Source organism: Alternaria infectoria (genome assembly GCF_024043175.1).
Source record: "Alternaria infectoria strain BMP 0036 chromosome Unknown scaffold_4, whole genome shotgun sequence".
Taxonomy (NCBI): Eukaryota; Fungi; Ascomycota; class Dothideomycetes; order Pleosporales; family Pleosporaceae; genus Alternaria; species Alternaria infectoria.
This window is the reverse complement of record NW_026250693.1, coordinates 1,376,255-1,390,979: the sequence shown is the minus strand read 5'-3', so window position 1 is coordinate 1,390,979 and position 14,725 is coordinate 1,376,255. Positions and strand designations below refer to the sequence as shown.

At 54.0% G+C, this 14,725-nt stretch overlaps 6 protein-coding genes across 6 annotated transcripts; 3 read left to right on the top strand and 3 right to left on the bottom strand.

Moving 5' to 3' along the window:
- Nucleotides 1-294: 294 nt before the first annotated feature.
- Nucleotides 295-2,439, bottom strand: J4E92_003477 (uncharacterized protein; the record flags this gene model as incomplete). Its single annotated transcript, XM_051494874.1, has 2 exons — nucleotides 295-1,855; nucleotides 1,904-2,439. 2 exons carry the CDS (start codon nucleotides 2,437-2,439, stop codon nucleotides 295-297), a joined length of 2,097 nt encoding a protein of 698 aa, XP_051355167.1.
- Nucleotides 2,440-4,573: 2,134 nt separating this feature from the next.
- J4E92_003476 (uncharacterized protein) lies at nucleotides 4,574-6,383 on the bottom strand (the record flags this gene model as incomplete). The annotated part of the gene is made up of 2 exons (XM_051494873.1): nucleotides 4,574-4,843; nucleotides 4,893-6,383. The coding sequence occupies 2 exons, from the start codon at nucleotides 6,381-6,383 to the stop codon at nucleotides 4,574-4,576; spliced, it is 1,761 nt and encodes a 586-aa protein (XP_051355166.1).
- Nucleotides 6,384-7,081: 698 nt separating this feature from the next.
- On the top strand, nucleotides 7,082-9,173 carry J4E92_003475 (uncharacterized protein; the record flags this gene model as incomplete). Its single annotated transcript, XM_051494872.1, has 2 exons — nucleotides 7,082-7,746; nucleotides 7,796-9,173. 2 exons carry the CDS (start codon nucleotides 7,082-7,084, stop codon nucleotides 9,171-9,173), a joined length of 2,043 nt encoding a protein of 680 aa, XP_051355165.1.
- Nucleotides 9,174-9,700: 527 nt separating this feature from the next.
- Nucleotides 9,701-10,289, bottom strand: J4E92_003474 (uncharacterized protein; the record flags this gene model as incomplete). The annotated part of the gene is made up of 2 exons (XM_051494871.1): nucleotides 9,701-10,131; nucleotides 10,235-10,289. 2 exons carry the CDS (start codon nucleotides 10,287-10,289, stop codon nucleotides 9,701-9,703), a joined length of 486 nt encoding a protein of 161 aa, XP_051355164.1.
- A 1,538-nt stretch (nucleotides 10,290-11,827) lies between these two features.
- On the top strand, nucleotides 11,828-13,404 carry J4E92_003473 (uncharacterized protein; the record flags this gene model as incomplete). Its single annotated transcript, XM_051494870.1, has 6 exons — nucleotides 11,828-11,855; nucleotides 11,928-12,003; nucleotides 12,092-12,154; nucleotides 12,203-12,325; nucleotides 12,372-13,227; nucleotides 13,282-13,404. 6 exons carry the CDS (start codon nucleotides 11,828-11,830, stop codon nucleotides 13,402-13,404), a joined length of 1,269 nt encoding a protein of 422 aa, XP_051355163.1.
- A 270-nt stretch (nucleotides 13,405-13,674) lies between these two features.
- Nucleotides 13,675-14,720, top strand: J4E92_003472 (uncharacterized protein; the record flags this gene model as incomplete). Its single annotated transcript, XM_051494869.1, has 3 exons — nucleotides 13,675-13,714; nucleotides 13,793-14,008; nucleotides 14,059-14,720. The coding sequence occupies 3 exons, from the start codon at nucleotides 13,675-13,677 to the stop codon at nucleotides 14,718-14,720; spliced, it is 918 nt and encodes a 305-aa protein (XP_051355162.1).
- Between the last annotated feature and the right edge of the window lie 5 nt (nucleotides 14,721-14,725).

Below are 14,725 nucleotides of genomic sequence, written 5' to 3'. Positions count from 1 at the left end.
GAATGACGTCATCGAAGCCAGCCCTGGAGTGCAAAGTCGCGCGCAACGCGGATACATGCAGGAATTTAGTACATGTATTGAACATCAGCTCCGCGTCGAATATACGGTAAAGGGTACTGTACATGCAGCGAGACGCAATGTTGATGGGGTACCAGATGGCCGGTTCGCTGCCCAGGTGATGTACATGCCTACCTAGGTAGTCAGTCATATGCCCGTTGCGAAGATGTATTCCTTATTCCTACATAACAGGCAAGTCTCAAGTCAACCCAGCAAGCATGGCGCGGCTGAACTAGTCTACCAGGAAAAAGCATCCACATGCAAATCAAACACAGTCTTGCTGCCTCTCCCCAGACCTGCTACCAAAGCTCGCACCTCATCGCACATATCCGCAGGACCGCATACGACAACACCAACCTTCTTGTAGCCAAAATCAATCTCCTTTTGGAGCAGGTTCCTAATAGCGAAGCGCTGTCCGACGAAAACCTGCTTGTCGGCGACGTTTGCGATGGCCGTGCCCATCTCATCAACTAGAGCTTGATCTGACGCTTTGACGCTCCACGCCAACTTGACGTTTGGATGAATAGAAAGCCAGCCCAGCAGACCAGTGATACCGATACCACCTCCAAGCAACAACAAATGATCAGCCTCCAGAGCCTCGGTGCTGGCTGAATGTGGATACGGTCCGTCTAGGATTGTAAGCAGCCGAGCGTTCTTGTTCAACATCTTCGTTATGCCAGTCCTCTTCTTGATGATAAAAGACACCCCCGTCGTGCTTGCTGGATCTCTGACGTTGCGCGTAACACGAGTCACCTGCGCTTTATCATCAGGAGATTTTCCTTCGGCGTGACTGCCGTCCGATGTGGAATCACTCGAAGACGCCAGTGCTGGGGCATGCCTGTAGCTTCGGAACAAGACAGATGAGTTGATAGAGAAAGGGTGGTTCTCCCACGGTCGCAGCGGGTGCAGCGTTGGAAATCCAACGTAGCCAACATAGCCTGGCTTCGCCGCCCATCGCACACCAGGAAGATCAACTCGGACGTAATTGTCTCCCACTTCGGTGACATCGGCGTACTGCATGCCATTCTTCAGCACGCGTAGCACGCGGACAAGACGATCAAAGAACCATACTGCGATGGCAGCGTAGAGCCAGTTGTCGTAGAAGTTGTAGCCCCACTTTAGGATGACATGGTACCAGCAACCCACGATGACGAAGACAGCAAGTATTATATGAAGGATAAGGAAGACCTCGTAGGCGAGGCGGCGGAAATAGAGAACGCTCAAAACCAGCATAGCGCATGTCAATACAGTGGCGACGATACCCCACAACCAATACGGCTTGACGGACTCGACTGGATAGCTGCCTGATCCTTGGTAACACAGTAACAGTGCGATACTGTGCACGATGGCTTGGACGGCGAAGATGCGAGCGATCCAGCGGTGCAGCAAGAGGTACGTGCCGTAAGACCAATTGGTGATCCAGAGCAAGAAGTTGTTGCGGCTCGAGAAGAGAATGACAAGGGGCAGGAGACCATATCCAATGTGTCCAGTGCGATAGCCAATGTAAGAGAGCATCTCCGATTTCTTCGAGAAGCCCCATGGATGCGGCTGCGAACTACCATAGTTCACCGAGCTCAAAATGACGTTGAGAGCAAAGAAGAAGAATATGTACGCGGCTTGCCCGACAGTCGGTGCGTTACCGATGAGCCAAGGCAGTGGACGTACTTGGTACGAGCCGATTGTAGACGGATACACAAGATAGGGTCTGAGCTTGTCGAGTAAGCCAGTCGCGAACGGCAGCTTGCGAATGAGTGTGCACAGGATTGGAATGCTGAAGCCCAGGACGACAATGACAATACTAATTATATTTTAGAGAAACTCGTTGACTGACGGCGGCTCTACTCACACATATCGAGCTTGCAGCGCTTCAATGTGGTCGAAAAGCCGGTTGAAGTTGAACTGGATATCATAGCTGGCGTCGCTGATCACCATGGGCATGGTCATGACCTCGGTCGAGCTTGCATTGTACACCATAGTAGGCGTCGAGTTCCCGAGCTCTGCGAGCGACTCTGAGTAGGTCCACTTCGGCACAATGTCGGTGATGAGTTTCGTCGCCCAGAATTCTTCTCTTTTCCAGACTGGAGTGTCTGCGCCACATCTTGTGCTCATACAGTAAGCTATGGTCTCCAAGAAGGGTAGACTCTGTGCTTGGCAACTTGGTGTCGGCGCTCCGGCAGCCATGTCCATGTCCATGCCCATGTCGTGGCCATCAGAAGAGTCGGTCGCAGGACATTCGAGGCTGGCAGACGACACAGCATTGTAGCAAGAGAAACCGCAATTAGGGCTGTACCAGGAAAACCCGTACCCGGGAAAGTTGTTGGAAGTCAAATGCGAGCGAGCGACGGGAATCGCCGAAATGAGGAAGAGCCAAAGCAACTCCATGATGGTGTTGTCGACGTGGGCGCAAGATGCTCGGTGAGCCAGAGATATTCGAGGCAAAAGTCAGACCAGCTTATACCCGCAACCTAGTTCCTTTTCAGTCCCGACCTGCGACAGTTGTGACCCGTCTGCAATGCAGGCCTAGAAGCCGCATTACTCGAGCGTTCTAATGATGTGGTTCGCTAATGAGCAGGTTGTGAGAGGCTTTACAGCCATGGTCGAAAAGTGCTCGTTAGCCGCCAATGATGTTCTGATTGGCGGCGTCAAGCGCTCTAGCCTGCATGTGAGCATGTTTGCGTGGATTTTACCGGGAACGTGCAGCTCGAACTATTAGCTTAGATTATGGCATAGACTAAGTCTTAATTGATCTCCTTGGGGATTCGTTCTGTGGCGCATTACTGTAGACTTATTTCTTTGATTCGTGGTAGGTGCCGAGTACGTCGTGTGATGGTAACGCGGCTTGCTACCACATTCTAGGATACCCAAAGTCCAGCAGTCCGCATACTGCGCCGGGAAGATGTGTATGGCAGGGAGTTGGATATTGCTTTGTCAATTTCAGGTAGCTGGTTAGTACCATTCTCACGTTCTAACGCTATATGAGGGATGACACTGCGATGTGCATACAAGCATGAACCTCCACGGCATGCTACTGTGGCTTGACTATGGCAGTCTGGAAGAGACCAGCTCTAGGGATATATTGTTGTCATAAAAGTCGCGCGTTGGGTGTTTCTGGAACTTCCAAGCCAATCGAGCTAAGTTGGTGGACGGGCTGACGGGTTTTAATAAGAATCGATTTTGATAGGAACAGGTGACAGAAGTATGCTCTACATGGATCCGCGCCGACATGATGAGTTCGTGACCCGGGTATATGAAATAAGGAAACGCAAAGTATATCGTACAACGAAAGAGAACGCGCTAGCAACAAATGAAGACGACCCCTTTTTAAAACTAGGAAGCCCGCCTCCAATGGAGACCGAAACACCTGGTGATCTTGCTTCTAAGCTTCTAAGCTTCTCTTAGGAGGACTTCGGAATGACGATGGTGCCCGTTGGTGCCGACTGTATATTCAGCCTTTCGCATGATACGTGAGCCTTCACATAGTGCGTGTACGTCGCATCAGTGCGCGTTGTTGCTCGGTGTAGCACGACTGCACGCGTTGCGGTTGCGGAATCTCGTCGCCGTTCAAGCCGTAAGTCCAGGGTCCGGACGGGTGAACAGGGGCAGTAGAATTTCCGTGGCCGTCGATGAGGGGAATGGCAGAGTCCACTATGTTCGATCAGCATCTGGAGGTCGACTTCATTGTTGTGCGCGGAGGAGTACCTGTCGACACGGGACGAGAGCGGAAGGGAGATGTGCACAGCCCTCTTCGCAATTTCAAGCTAGGCCACGATAGCACTAGAGTGAGTGCGAAACCGAGAACAGCTACGCAAACCCCGATGAGCGTTAGCAGCGCTTCAATCGACAGGGTATGTGATTGGACAGCTGCCCCCGTGGTTGAGTCCCGCTGCGCAGCGTGTGGTATAACGGCTGCGTGGGAGGAGGAAATAATGTGAGCGCTCAAGAGCAGTAAAGTGCACGATGAATTCATCCTGGCATAGGAATCGGAGACGGATACGATTATTGACAAAGGTTGGAAAGTGTGCATCGTTGTTTGTGCCTCGAGTTTCTGTCCATGCCATCTTGTCGCGAATCCCGAGCTTTTGTATATACCCGTGTAACAACCCTGCCATGCTTCCTCGCTCTCACACTAGGCGGTGTTAAAAAAGATGTCGCGCTAACCGTGTCCGGCTTGGCCAACCTGCACTCAAGAGCCTGGCGCGCTGCACGTTAGCAGGAGATGCGTTTATTATATAGCCAGCGTTGCCTTCGGTTACGCACGGTCTTTCGGAGCAAACCTCGTAACGCAGCATGGCTGAAGTACTTCTCAACCCAGTGCCATGCTACAGCCAGTGTGCAAGTCAGTTGTTGCCACAGCATCTCGCAAGGGGTCTGGCCTAGTGATGGAGCGAAAGGAGAGTAGCCAGTCACGGGTACTGCCGCACCGACCTGGGATCAACGATAAGCGATGGAAACCCATCAGAAAATTTGGTTACATGCATGAGGTTGCCGTTGTTCGATCTCATCAAGACGTCCAGATTCAGTTCGTCTCCTCCTCATCAACCCACTCATCTTCCAGCCCAGTGACATCATCGTCATCGCTCGGCTCCTCATCGAACATCAACAGCAAGCGCAACAGCTCGTCTTGTGGTCTTTCGATATGCTGCGATAAATTGGCGAGTATTGGGTCTTCGACTTCGGTAGTCGCCTTATCGTCATTTTCAAGGCTAGGCGCGAGGCTGATGATGCGAATTGCTTTTGTCGGAAATATGCGTCCATTGCCTCCTTCTTCCCGTCGTTGACCGAGTGTCTATTATTGTTAGCAGTTGCATCCTCTTCACTTTGAGCGGCGAACTTACCGCGTATGTTGTCATGATAGCATCATCGAATAGCGCCATGAAGCTGACTGGCACCGCGAGCTGCGGCGCCGAGCTCGTGAGGAAGGAGTATGAAGGGCCCACTTCCTCAGCCTCGTCTCCAACACTGATGCGGTTTTCCCTACTAAGCGCAACTACATACACTCTGTTCTGAATCTCGAACATAATACGATGGTTCCGTGCAGAAAGCCATCCGCCCAAATCGAAAGTGGAACCATCAGACTCGCACTCCAGAATTTGACTAACACTTGCTAAGTTCTTCGACCCGTCCTCTAATGCCTTGCGGAGATCGGAGCAGACAAAGACACGACCCAGACGTGAGAAGCCTACAAAGAGATTGCTGCTGCGGTCCAGCATACCGGCACCCCACTCGTCTTCCTCGTTTGGGTCGCGAGACGCGTTTGGAAGATGGCCTTTGCCGAGACGTATAGGCGTTAGGCGGCTTTTGCGGGGTGCGGACGGAGGGAAGATACGTCGTGATGGGCGGCCATAGCGCAAAGCAGCCAGTGCTGCGTTCGAGGAAGGAGGGTCGGTAGGTGGTAATGGCTCGACATGGTATTTCTCCGTACATTGCGATGGCTGTAAGATTCCCAGAGCCTGTCCAGACTTCTTCTCATACACATGATAGCCACGCGTTCCCATGGAGTATACAACCACGTCCTCGTTCTGATCTAGATGACCAACTGCATCTTGCTCGATCTCCAGATGCGTAATTAGGTTTGGTGGGTTCTGCTTCATGTCGTATACAAAGCCCTGGCCCTCTACTGAGACCACAACCAGTGTCCAGTACGAGAGCTGGAATCCTCTTGTTTGGCAATCGTGATCCAGAACAGCAACGCGTTGGAACTCTCCTCTTGCAGTGCCCTCTTGATCTGTCCGCCAAATTTCAACTGCATCTCCTTCCCGATCAAAGGCAGCCATTCCGTCTTGATACTCCAGATGCGCATAGGGCCTGACGGCGTGATCCTCAGTCGTGTCTAGAGCTGAAGGCAGTTGCCATAAGATGCGACCCGTATCCATGTCTGATACGTACAAGCCGCCTGCATGAGATGTCGAGATGAAGATGCGGCGCTTGAAGTCAGCCTTGAATCTCCATACCGCATGATTGCCAACCTGCAAGATGGATTCGCGAGTGGTCGGTTGCGGTGAGTTCCAGTTTCGCTCAAGCAGCGTTTGTCGTTTACACAGGTCTTTCCATGATGTGATGTCATCAAAGAGCTTGGAGAAGCTGGTGTAGTCGTTGACAAACGAGAAGTCGCGCGCGCCGCCAGCTGGCTGCGAGGTCTTATGCGGTTGCGAAGTTTTAGTCGGCGACGAGTAGATGGCTTCTTGATGCGTTCCGTCGATGAACTGGTGCCAGGCGGGCGACACGGCAGTAAGCGATCCTAGGGCTGACACGGGCGTGAAGTCGAGGATGCGGAGCACGATCTCCGGAGGTAGGACCGTAAGCGGGTCCGGGATGGTGACGTTCATAGTCAATTCCTGTTACGGTGGTTGGGATGTTCGCGCGTTATGCTGGATCTCAGACGCGCTGTCACTCGTGTTCGCACAACAATATTGTTGATGGGTCAAAAGAAACAGCTTTCCGATGAAGTCATTGTGGAGAAGTCACGTTCGGACCCCGAGGAACATCCATCACTCTTGCACGGAAGTAGCACCAACACCACAACGTTCGCGATAGTCGCCATCGACTGCATACTGGGGCGCCAAATCAGCGACTTGTACTGATGGCAGATCTATGATTGACATTGATAATGGCATCGTGGGGCGCTCTTGTGGTCGCATTATCCCCGGAGGCGTACCTACATGGTAGCAATCGGCGCGTCTCAGCCGATACGAAGCCATGCCCACCTCAACACACACCGGAGAGATTGATAACGAATGCCAGCTTGATGACTATGAACACCATCCGATATGTGATAAGCAAAAGGTCGGCATTTTGCATCCGGTTAGGCCTCGATTGTGGAGATGCGGGCTGAGCCCGCATTCGCCAAGTCACTAGTAGCTTCGCCAACAGCGTGGTACTCATACCATGAACCAAAGAGGCATCTCTGTAGGCCTCGTTATCTGGGGTGTCGTACCAGCCTGAACTACGGCTCCGCCGAGATGTATATAAAAGCAACAACGGCGGCCGCAGATTCTGCAGGTGTGCTCTCCACCGACCGCTCATCATGGCGGGCCGTTTCCTCCTCTCCGGACTGCTGACCGCGGCTCTTGCGTCAATCTCCGCTTCGGCCGCTCCTGTTATCAAGAGGAACCCTTACAGCTTCGTTCTGGAGAACCCTTACGGCGATGCTGTCTTTGAGCTTGGGAATGTTTCTTATCTGGCCAATACCAAACACCCCAAGGCGAGTGCTGGCTTCTCAACCCCGGCCGGTTCTGCTACGTCGATTCCCATCACCGTCATCAAGACAAACGAGACGACTATCACGAAGGATGTCTTAGAAAGCGTGATATCGTCATATCTCGATGGCGACGATGTCTTCAGCCATGATTTCCTGGACGGACTGTACCTCTCTTCTGGCGTCAAGTCGACACTGGATGCCTCCGCTGTCGACTATCTTGCTTCTCTGAACACGAGCATACTTTTCATGGACGCCTCGGTGACTGCAGAGGCCTCGATGAGCAAGATGGTGCTCGAATCAGCTATCGACCTTCCAGCTGGACCATACCTCGCATCAGTCGAAGATGGCTCCGTAAGCTTTGCGACTGTATATCGGCTCTACCCGGATACCTACCGCACATTCCTGTTCGGAGCCTACGATGCGAATGATGGGCAGGAAAATCACAACCCGCTCGGTGTTTTCCTGCCCAAGTTCTGGGACCCCATGATTCCGTAGGTAGCCATCTGATCGTCTAAGATAACGAACTAACAGAGTATGCAGTGTTCCTTCACGCATATACTATTGGGGAGACGACAGGCCCTTGGCTGGAGAGCGCGTTGCAATCAAAGATCTGTACGATGTCAAGGGCTTGCAAACTTCTGGTGGCAGTCAGGCATGGGCTCGCATCACGCCCGTTTCGAATGGCACAGCGCCTTCAGTGCAGCAGATCCTCGGTCTCGGAGGTGTTGTCGTTGGAAAGCAGAAGCTCGCTCAATTCGCTTCCGGTGCCAATCCTTGGGAATGGCAAGACGAGCACTACCCGTTCAACCCGAGAGGTGATGGATGGCTCACGTGCTCAGCTTCTTCTTCCGGTGGTGGCTGCTCCGTTGCTGCGTACGATTGGCTTGACTACGCCATAGGAAGCGACACCGGCTCCTCGATGAGGCGACCGGCTGCAGTAGCCGGTGTATATGGACAACGTCCCAGTCAGGGCTTAATATCACTCGAGCGTGTCATCCCGTTGGGTGCTGCAACCGATACCGCAGGGGTCTTCTCTCGCGACCCCTACAAATGGATCAAATTCAGCAAGTCTTGGTACACACCCAGCCTCTACCAGAACTCATCCATCACTGGTCTATCACCGCTTTCCGTCCCAGACACAAACGCGTTCCCCAAGACCATCCTCTACCCCACGGATTACCTCCCGCTGAACAACTCCGCCGCAGAGCCAATCTTACAAGACTTCATTGCGAATGTGTCCAGGATCTTCAACATGACCGTCAAGGAGTTCAACTTCACCGCCACAGTCCAGAACTTCTCTGACCCCATTGCGAGCAACTTCACCAGGATGGGGCAAGCGACTAGCGCAATAAACGGATGGTCTTCATGGCAAGTCGTCGGGAAACCCCTGATAACCGCTTGGGCCGCACTCTTCGACGGCCGCTTCCCGCCAATCGATCCCGCAAGACGACTCGGGTGGTTCGCATTCGACGAATCGGAAACCAACCAAACCACCTACGACGCAGCACTCGTAACCAAGAACACAGCCGTGGAGTGGTATGAGAAGGAACTCCAATACAGCACTCCCGAATCGTGTTCAGAGTCTGTAATGCTCTACGACATCGGTACCGGTGGCCTACCTTCATACCGTGAAAGGGAGCTCAACGACTCGCCTTATGCTTCTTACCTAGCTGTCACACCACCGACGGCAAAGATCACTGGTGCGGGCATATGTCCGATATTCGGGTGTGCGGATTTCACGATTCCGATTGGTCAGGTGCCGTACCGGAGTGAAGTTACGTTCCATGAGGAGATGGTGCCTGTAACCATCAATATGGTGGTGAAGAGGGGATGCGACTTTGTGCTTTACAATATGATTGAGAAGTTGGCGGATGAGGGTGTGTTGAAGACGGTCAAGACAGGGAGAACAGCTTATTGATAGTAGAGCTGGCATCGTAGAGTGAGTATGCGATATGACATGATGAATGTAATGCAATCTGGAATGACATGTTTTTTCGGCCCCAACAATTGTCCCTTGACATAAGTGGAAGCATCAGACTGTGTCGAGTCGCTTGTAGATATGCTTGGACGAAATGTGGCCGGTGTTAGCTGTCAAGAGACACCATTCCGCTTCTGAATCGACAACTGTGAACACCACCGCACTGATGGAGAGGAGATTGCCTGGTAAGGCTGCATTGCATTGTTGCGAACCAACTGGTTCAGCGCTCTGGTATCTAGAGCCGTAATGCATCATTCTAGCTTTCGAAAAGCGACCACAACGCCAAATGTAGAGTAGACAATACAATGCCCAATGTCTATAGTTCCCCCGACGCTTTTGAGATGCCGTATTGATGCAGTATTAGAAGAAGAATAAGATGCAAAGACCTGCGAGGTCCCAGGTCATGTCTGGGATTCCTCTGGGTGCTCGTGTGCGACTTTGCGCACCTGCAAGCACCCGCAACCCATCTATGATCGGTGCATGGTACACCGGTCCAGCGCGTCGAGCAGCTCGGGTCGTTCCGCCAAGGCCTGTCGCGCTTGGGTATAGCTGAACCAATTCCGATTCCGCTTGTGCTGCTCAGGCCACTGAGCTTCTTGCTTCTCGACAGTCGCTTCGAAGAAATGGTACGAGGCCTTTGGGGCCTGGGAGGTGAGCTGGTCGGGTCTGCGCTTCTCAGGAATGAGGCCGAGGTCGTAGTTGATCTTGCATATTATGCCGGCTTCTTCCCAGGCTTCGCGTTTGGCGGCATCTTGGGCAGTGGCTTCGTCCGTCTCCCAGCCGCCCTTGGGGAGCACCCATCCGTTCCGCTTGGTGGACTGGATGAGGAGCACGTAGTACTTGTCGGCAGAAAGCGGGACAACGCCGGCGACTAGGCGCTCGCCTTGGGATCCATAGCCTGCCGCCAATCAGCCGAAAGTTAAAAGCGGTGAGTAGGGAGAGATTCGCGGCACAGGTTCAGGTATTTGGGGTTCGTTGTGGGGTCTCGTGGGCAGACTTACGTTGGTTCACGCGACCGGTGCGCGACTGCATCGACAGCTGCTGGGTAGCGGCCATGTCGGCGCTGAGGTGTCTGTGAGAGACGCGATAGTATCAAGTGGCACCGCGTGTATGCGACTCGCTCGACGCGACGGCCACAGAAGTCAAGGAGGGGCTTGGTCGGAAGAGCAGAGGCGAGCCAGGCGGTGAATTGAAATGAAGCCGAGCCGACAGCGAGTGTGCGTGTGGCTTCACGGGGCAGTGGTGGGGAGCAAGTGTAAAGGGGGCGGGAGTGGTAGGCAAAAGGGCTGAGCAAGGCTCAGTCCCGCGGATGACGGGGCTGAGGATGTTGAAGGAGCCTGCGAGCAGCAAAGAAGTTCGGCATGGTGGATGGATGTTTTAGTAGGTGGTTCGGGTCAGGGACTTTTTACGTGGAAACTAAGGGCTCGCGGAAGCGTCACGCCTGTCGCCAAGCCCCGCCTGCAAGAGGAGCTTTGTCCGGGGTGCCTGCCACCCTCTGCACCGCTGCGCATATCTGCACAAAAACTGCAATCAAGCCCCCGGCGCCCTGCCAGAGAAGGCAGAGATCGAGCCGGCGCGCGCCAGACACTGGCCGTCTGCGCGCCCAGGGCGCTGCAGCGAGAGCCGGCGGGGCACGCGAGACCAGCGCGCCGCCTGCAGCCTCTCTGCCTGCCTGCCCGGCCGCTGAATGACGTACAGGCATTTAAGGGATGAATTGCCCACTAGAAAACGCGCAATTGCCCCCGTGTAGACGCTGGCCAGAGTTCGTGGTGCGCGCCCTGCACGCTGTGATACAACACCTCCGCCGTGCTGTTGAGTGTCCTGACCGACCCCGCGACCGACCGCGCTCCTCCGCCAGAGCACCATCGCAGCCCCCCTGACCGCCTCGACCGACACCATCACTCCGACGAGCCCTGATCTCCAGCAAGTGGCCGTGGACAGGGAGCTATTATTCATTCCTCTTCCGGCTGTCCTCGCTCGCCGCCGCGACGACGCTCGATTCCGCCTCGGACCACTACCCCCACCAGCTCCCACGCTTATGCTGCCCTCATGCAGTCCAGTGTGACGCCCTTCGGTATCGTCTGCTCCAACCATTTCCCTGGGTTCCGGCTCGTGCCTGTCTGGCTGGCCACCAACCCGTCTTCGCTGCTCCCAGCACTGCGGACAGGCATCTCCGGACCCTGCCATGGACGAGTTGCTAACGGTCGTTTCCAGGCTACAGTAGTGAGTCGTGCGGGTACTGCAAAGACGCATCGAATGGCAGTAGAACCGCCAATTCTCGTACGTGGATTTTCATAGTCATGCCTACTCAGTCATGGATGGATCGCCATGCCTGCAGACCGCTGTCAGAGCGGTCAAGCCTTCGCACACGAACAATGGGCGTCAATGTTGCAGCCGGCGCTTTTCCCGCCTGCATTTGATGTTCCGTTAAGGTTACCTGCGCTCACGTGCTGCCCCCGCGTCGCGTGCAATTCTGCCCGATCCCACCCATGCCTCGAGCGATGCGTCGCCGCCAAGCATCGTCTACGCGTCTGCAGACGTCGCAGAGTGTAGATCCTGCGTCGCGAGATGAATTGCATCACAGCGCATAGTCAATGCTGCCATCGCGATGGTCGCCCTGTCGTATGGGCAGGAAGCGGGGGAAATCGGAACGAGGCTGAGCGCCGAGAGCACTGGCTGACCTTGCCCGATTAGGAGCAAGCTACTACTTCTCATCGAAAAGCTTGACCGTTGAGGTCTACCAGATCCTCGTGGACCGCGGCTGGAGAAGGTAACGACCCACTCATGCGCGGCGCATGTTTGCAAGCACCTTGCATCGCAGCACTATGCCCATAACAGCAGCTGACACCGGCTTCTAGATCTGGTACCATCTTCTACAAGCCCGACGTGCTGCGACACTGCTGTCCGCACTACACAATTCGGTAAGCAGCATTGCAGAGACATCCGACTAGAGGCTTACCCGAGGTTAGTCTACCCGTCGCTTCCTTCAAGCCCTCGAAGGATCAGAGGAAGACAGTCAACCATTGGAATGACTATGTGCTAGGCGAGGCTTATATGAAAGAGGCTTCTAGGCTTTACCCAATATCGAAAGAGTGCGTAGCAACACCGTGTATTCCCTACTAGACTAACAGCTCCCAGAGAGAAAGCTCGTGTCAAGAACACGTTTGACCTCAGTCGTGAGGTGCACAAGACCGAACTCCAGAATGTCAAGCGCCCGCCTGAACCCGCACATCGCTTCGAGGTGACACTCGAACTGGCGGCCTTCACGCCCGAGAAGTATGAGTTGTTCAAGAACTATCAGCAAAACGTACACAAAGAGAAACCTCATGAGATTTCTCAGTCGGGGTTCAAGCGTTTCTTATGTGATTCGCCGTTGAAGCAGACCTCTAGAACTGTCGACGGGAAAGAGCAGCTCCTAGGATCATACCACCAATGCTACCGACTCGACGGACGACTCATTGCGATGGGCATCCTTGATCTGCTACCTCATTGCGTTAGCGGTGTCTATATGCTCTATCATTCCGATTTCGAGCAGTGGCAGTTTGGAAAGTTGAGTGCGCTACGAGAAGCGGCATTGGCGCTTGAGGGTGGTTACCAGTACTACTACATGGGATACTACATCCACTCCTGCGTCAAGATGAAGTACAAGGGCGACTACAAAACTCAGCATGTTTTAGATCCTGAGACGTACGAGTGGCATCCGCTGGATGGCGAGTTGCGCGCTCTGCTAGACAAGAAGTCCTATGTCTCGATGTCTAGGGAACGTCGCAGGAAAGAGCAAGAGAGTGATGAAGAGACGAGTGCCGCAGCAGAGCAGGATGACTACTCGGACTATCCTCTACCGACAGCTGCCGAAAGTGGCAAGGCCGTTTCCGACGGCATGTCATTGTTCGATTTGAAGGTACCAGGGCTCATGACAGCCGAAGAAATCGAACAGCAACTTGACCTGGCCACCATGCCCATCCGGGTTCGTGGACAAATGGCGGAAGCTCAGGTACGCGAGCAGCCCATGCATGAATGACTTCCAATCGATACTAACTACTTACAGGATCTTGTCTCTTGGGAGGGCAGTGATTTGAAGAACCCTCGTTCAATCAAGGGCATCATTGGCGAGATTGTCGCATGCATGGGCCCTGAGGTCGCATGGCAGGTAGTGGTACAGCTTGGATGAAGAGCATGAGATTACGAAAACCACGTCCAAACTTTATCCCACGATGCATGAAAATAGAGACCATGTAGTTCGCCTTCAATGCAGCGTCAATACAAGTCAGCTAGATGCGCAAGTTGATGCTCACATATTCCGTGTCTGGTCGCTCCCCTAATGACAAAGTAGCTGGCCCCTTTGAGCCTAGCTTGTACGTACGCCGAGGCTGCCGGTCGGAATATCGTCCACCTTAGCAAAAGTTCACGCACAACACGGCGATTGACATAGCACGCAGCCATGTCCGCGTCGCCCCTTACACTCGTCGTGCGCCCCCGTGGTATGTTTTCTCTGTTCATTGAGTTGACCCTGGCCTGGCTGAGCGTGTTCTGATTGCTGTTGGCTAACCCCTCTATAGGCCGCCCGATCAAGAATCTCCCCGAGACCATCACCGTCCCGTCCGATGCCACTGCCTCTCAGATCTTTGAAGAGATTGCAAAGGCCTCCAGGTTTTCAATTCACCGATTGAGGGTTACCAAGGGCAGCGATGGCTCGCCGATCAACAATGTGCGCGATGTCACGGTTCACGACACAGGCCTGAGGAACAAGAGTGCTGTGGATGTCAAGGATCTTGGTAAATTACATATCGTCTGATGACGAATGAGATGGCTAACAGCGTGCAAGGTCCCCAGATCTCCTGGCGAACCGTCTTCATCGTCGAATACCTCGGACCCCTCCTCATCCACCCCCTCATCTACTTCGCCCGCTCCCTCATCTATGGCACCTCGGCGCCCCCCTCGCAGCTCCAGAAGCTTACCTTCCTCATGTGCGTCGCCCATTTCGCAAAGCGCGAGTTCGAGACCCTCTTCGTCCACCGCTTCTCGTCGGCCACGATGCCCATCATGAACATCTTCAAGAACAGCGGCTACTATTGGATCCTCTCGGGCTTCAACTTGGCATACTGGAGCTATGGCCCTAACAGCCCGGCTGCTAAGCCTTCGAATCCGCTCCTGACATATCTCGGCGTTGCCCTATTCGCAATCGGCGAGGTCTGCAACTACAGCACACATCTGACGCTTAAGAACTTGCGCCGTCCAGGCAGCACTGAGCGCGGTATCCCTAGGGGACTCGGCTTTGATCTAGTCACATGCCCCAACTACATGTTCGAGGCAATGGCTTGGATCGGCGTGGCCCTCGTCAACTGGAGCTTGAGCACCGTCATTTTCATCATCGTGGCTGTCGGCCAGATGGGTGTTTGGGCCTGGAAGAAAGAGAAGAGGTATCGCAAGGAGTTTGGCGACAAATATAAGCGCAAGAGGTACGCCATCTTGCCCGGCATCTGGTAGAATGA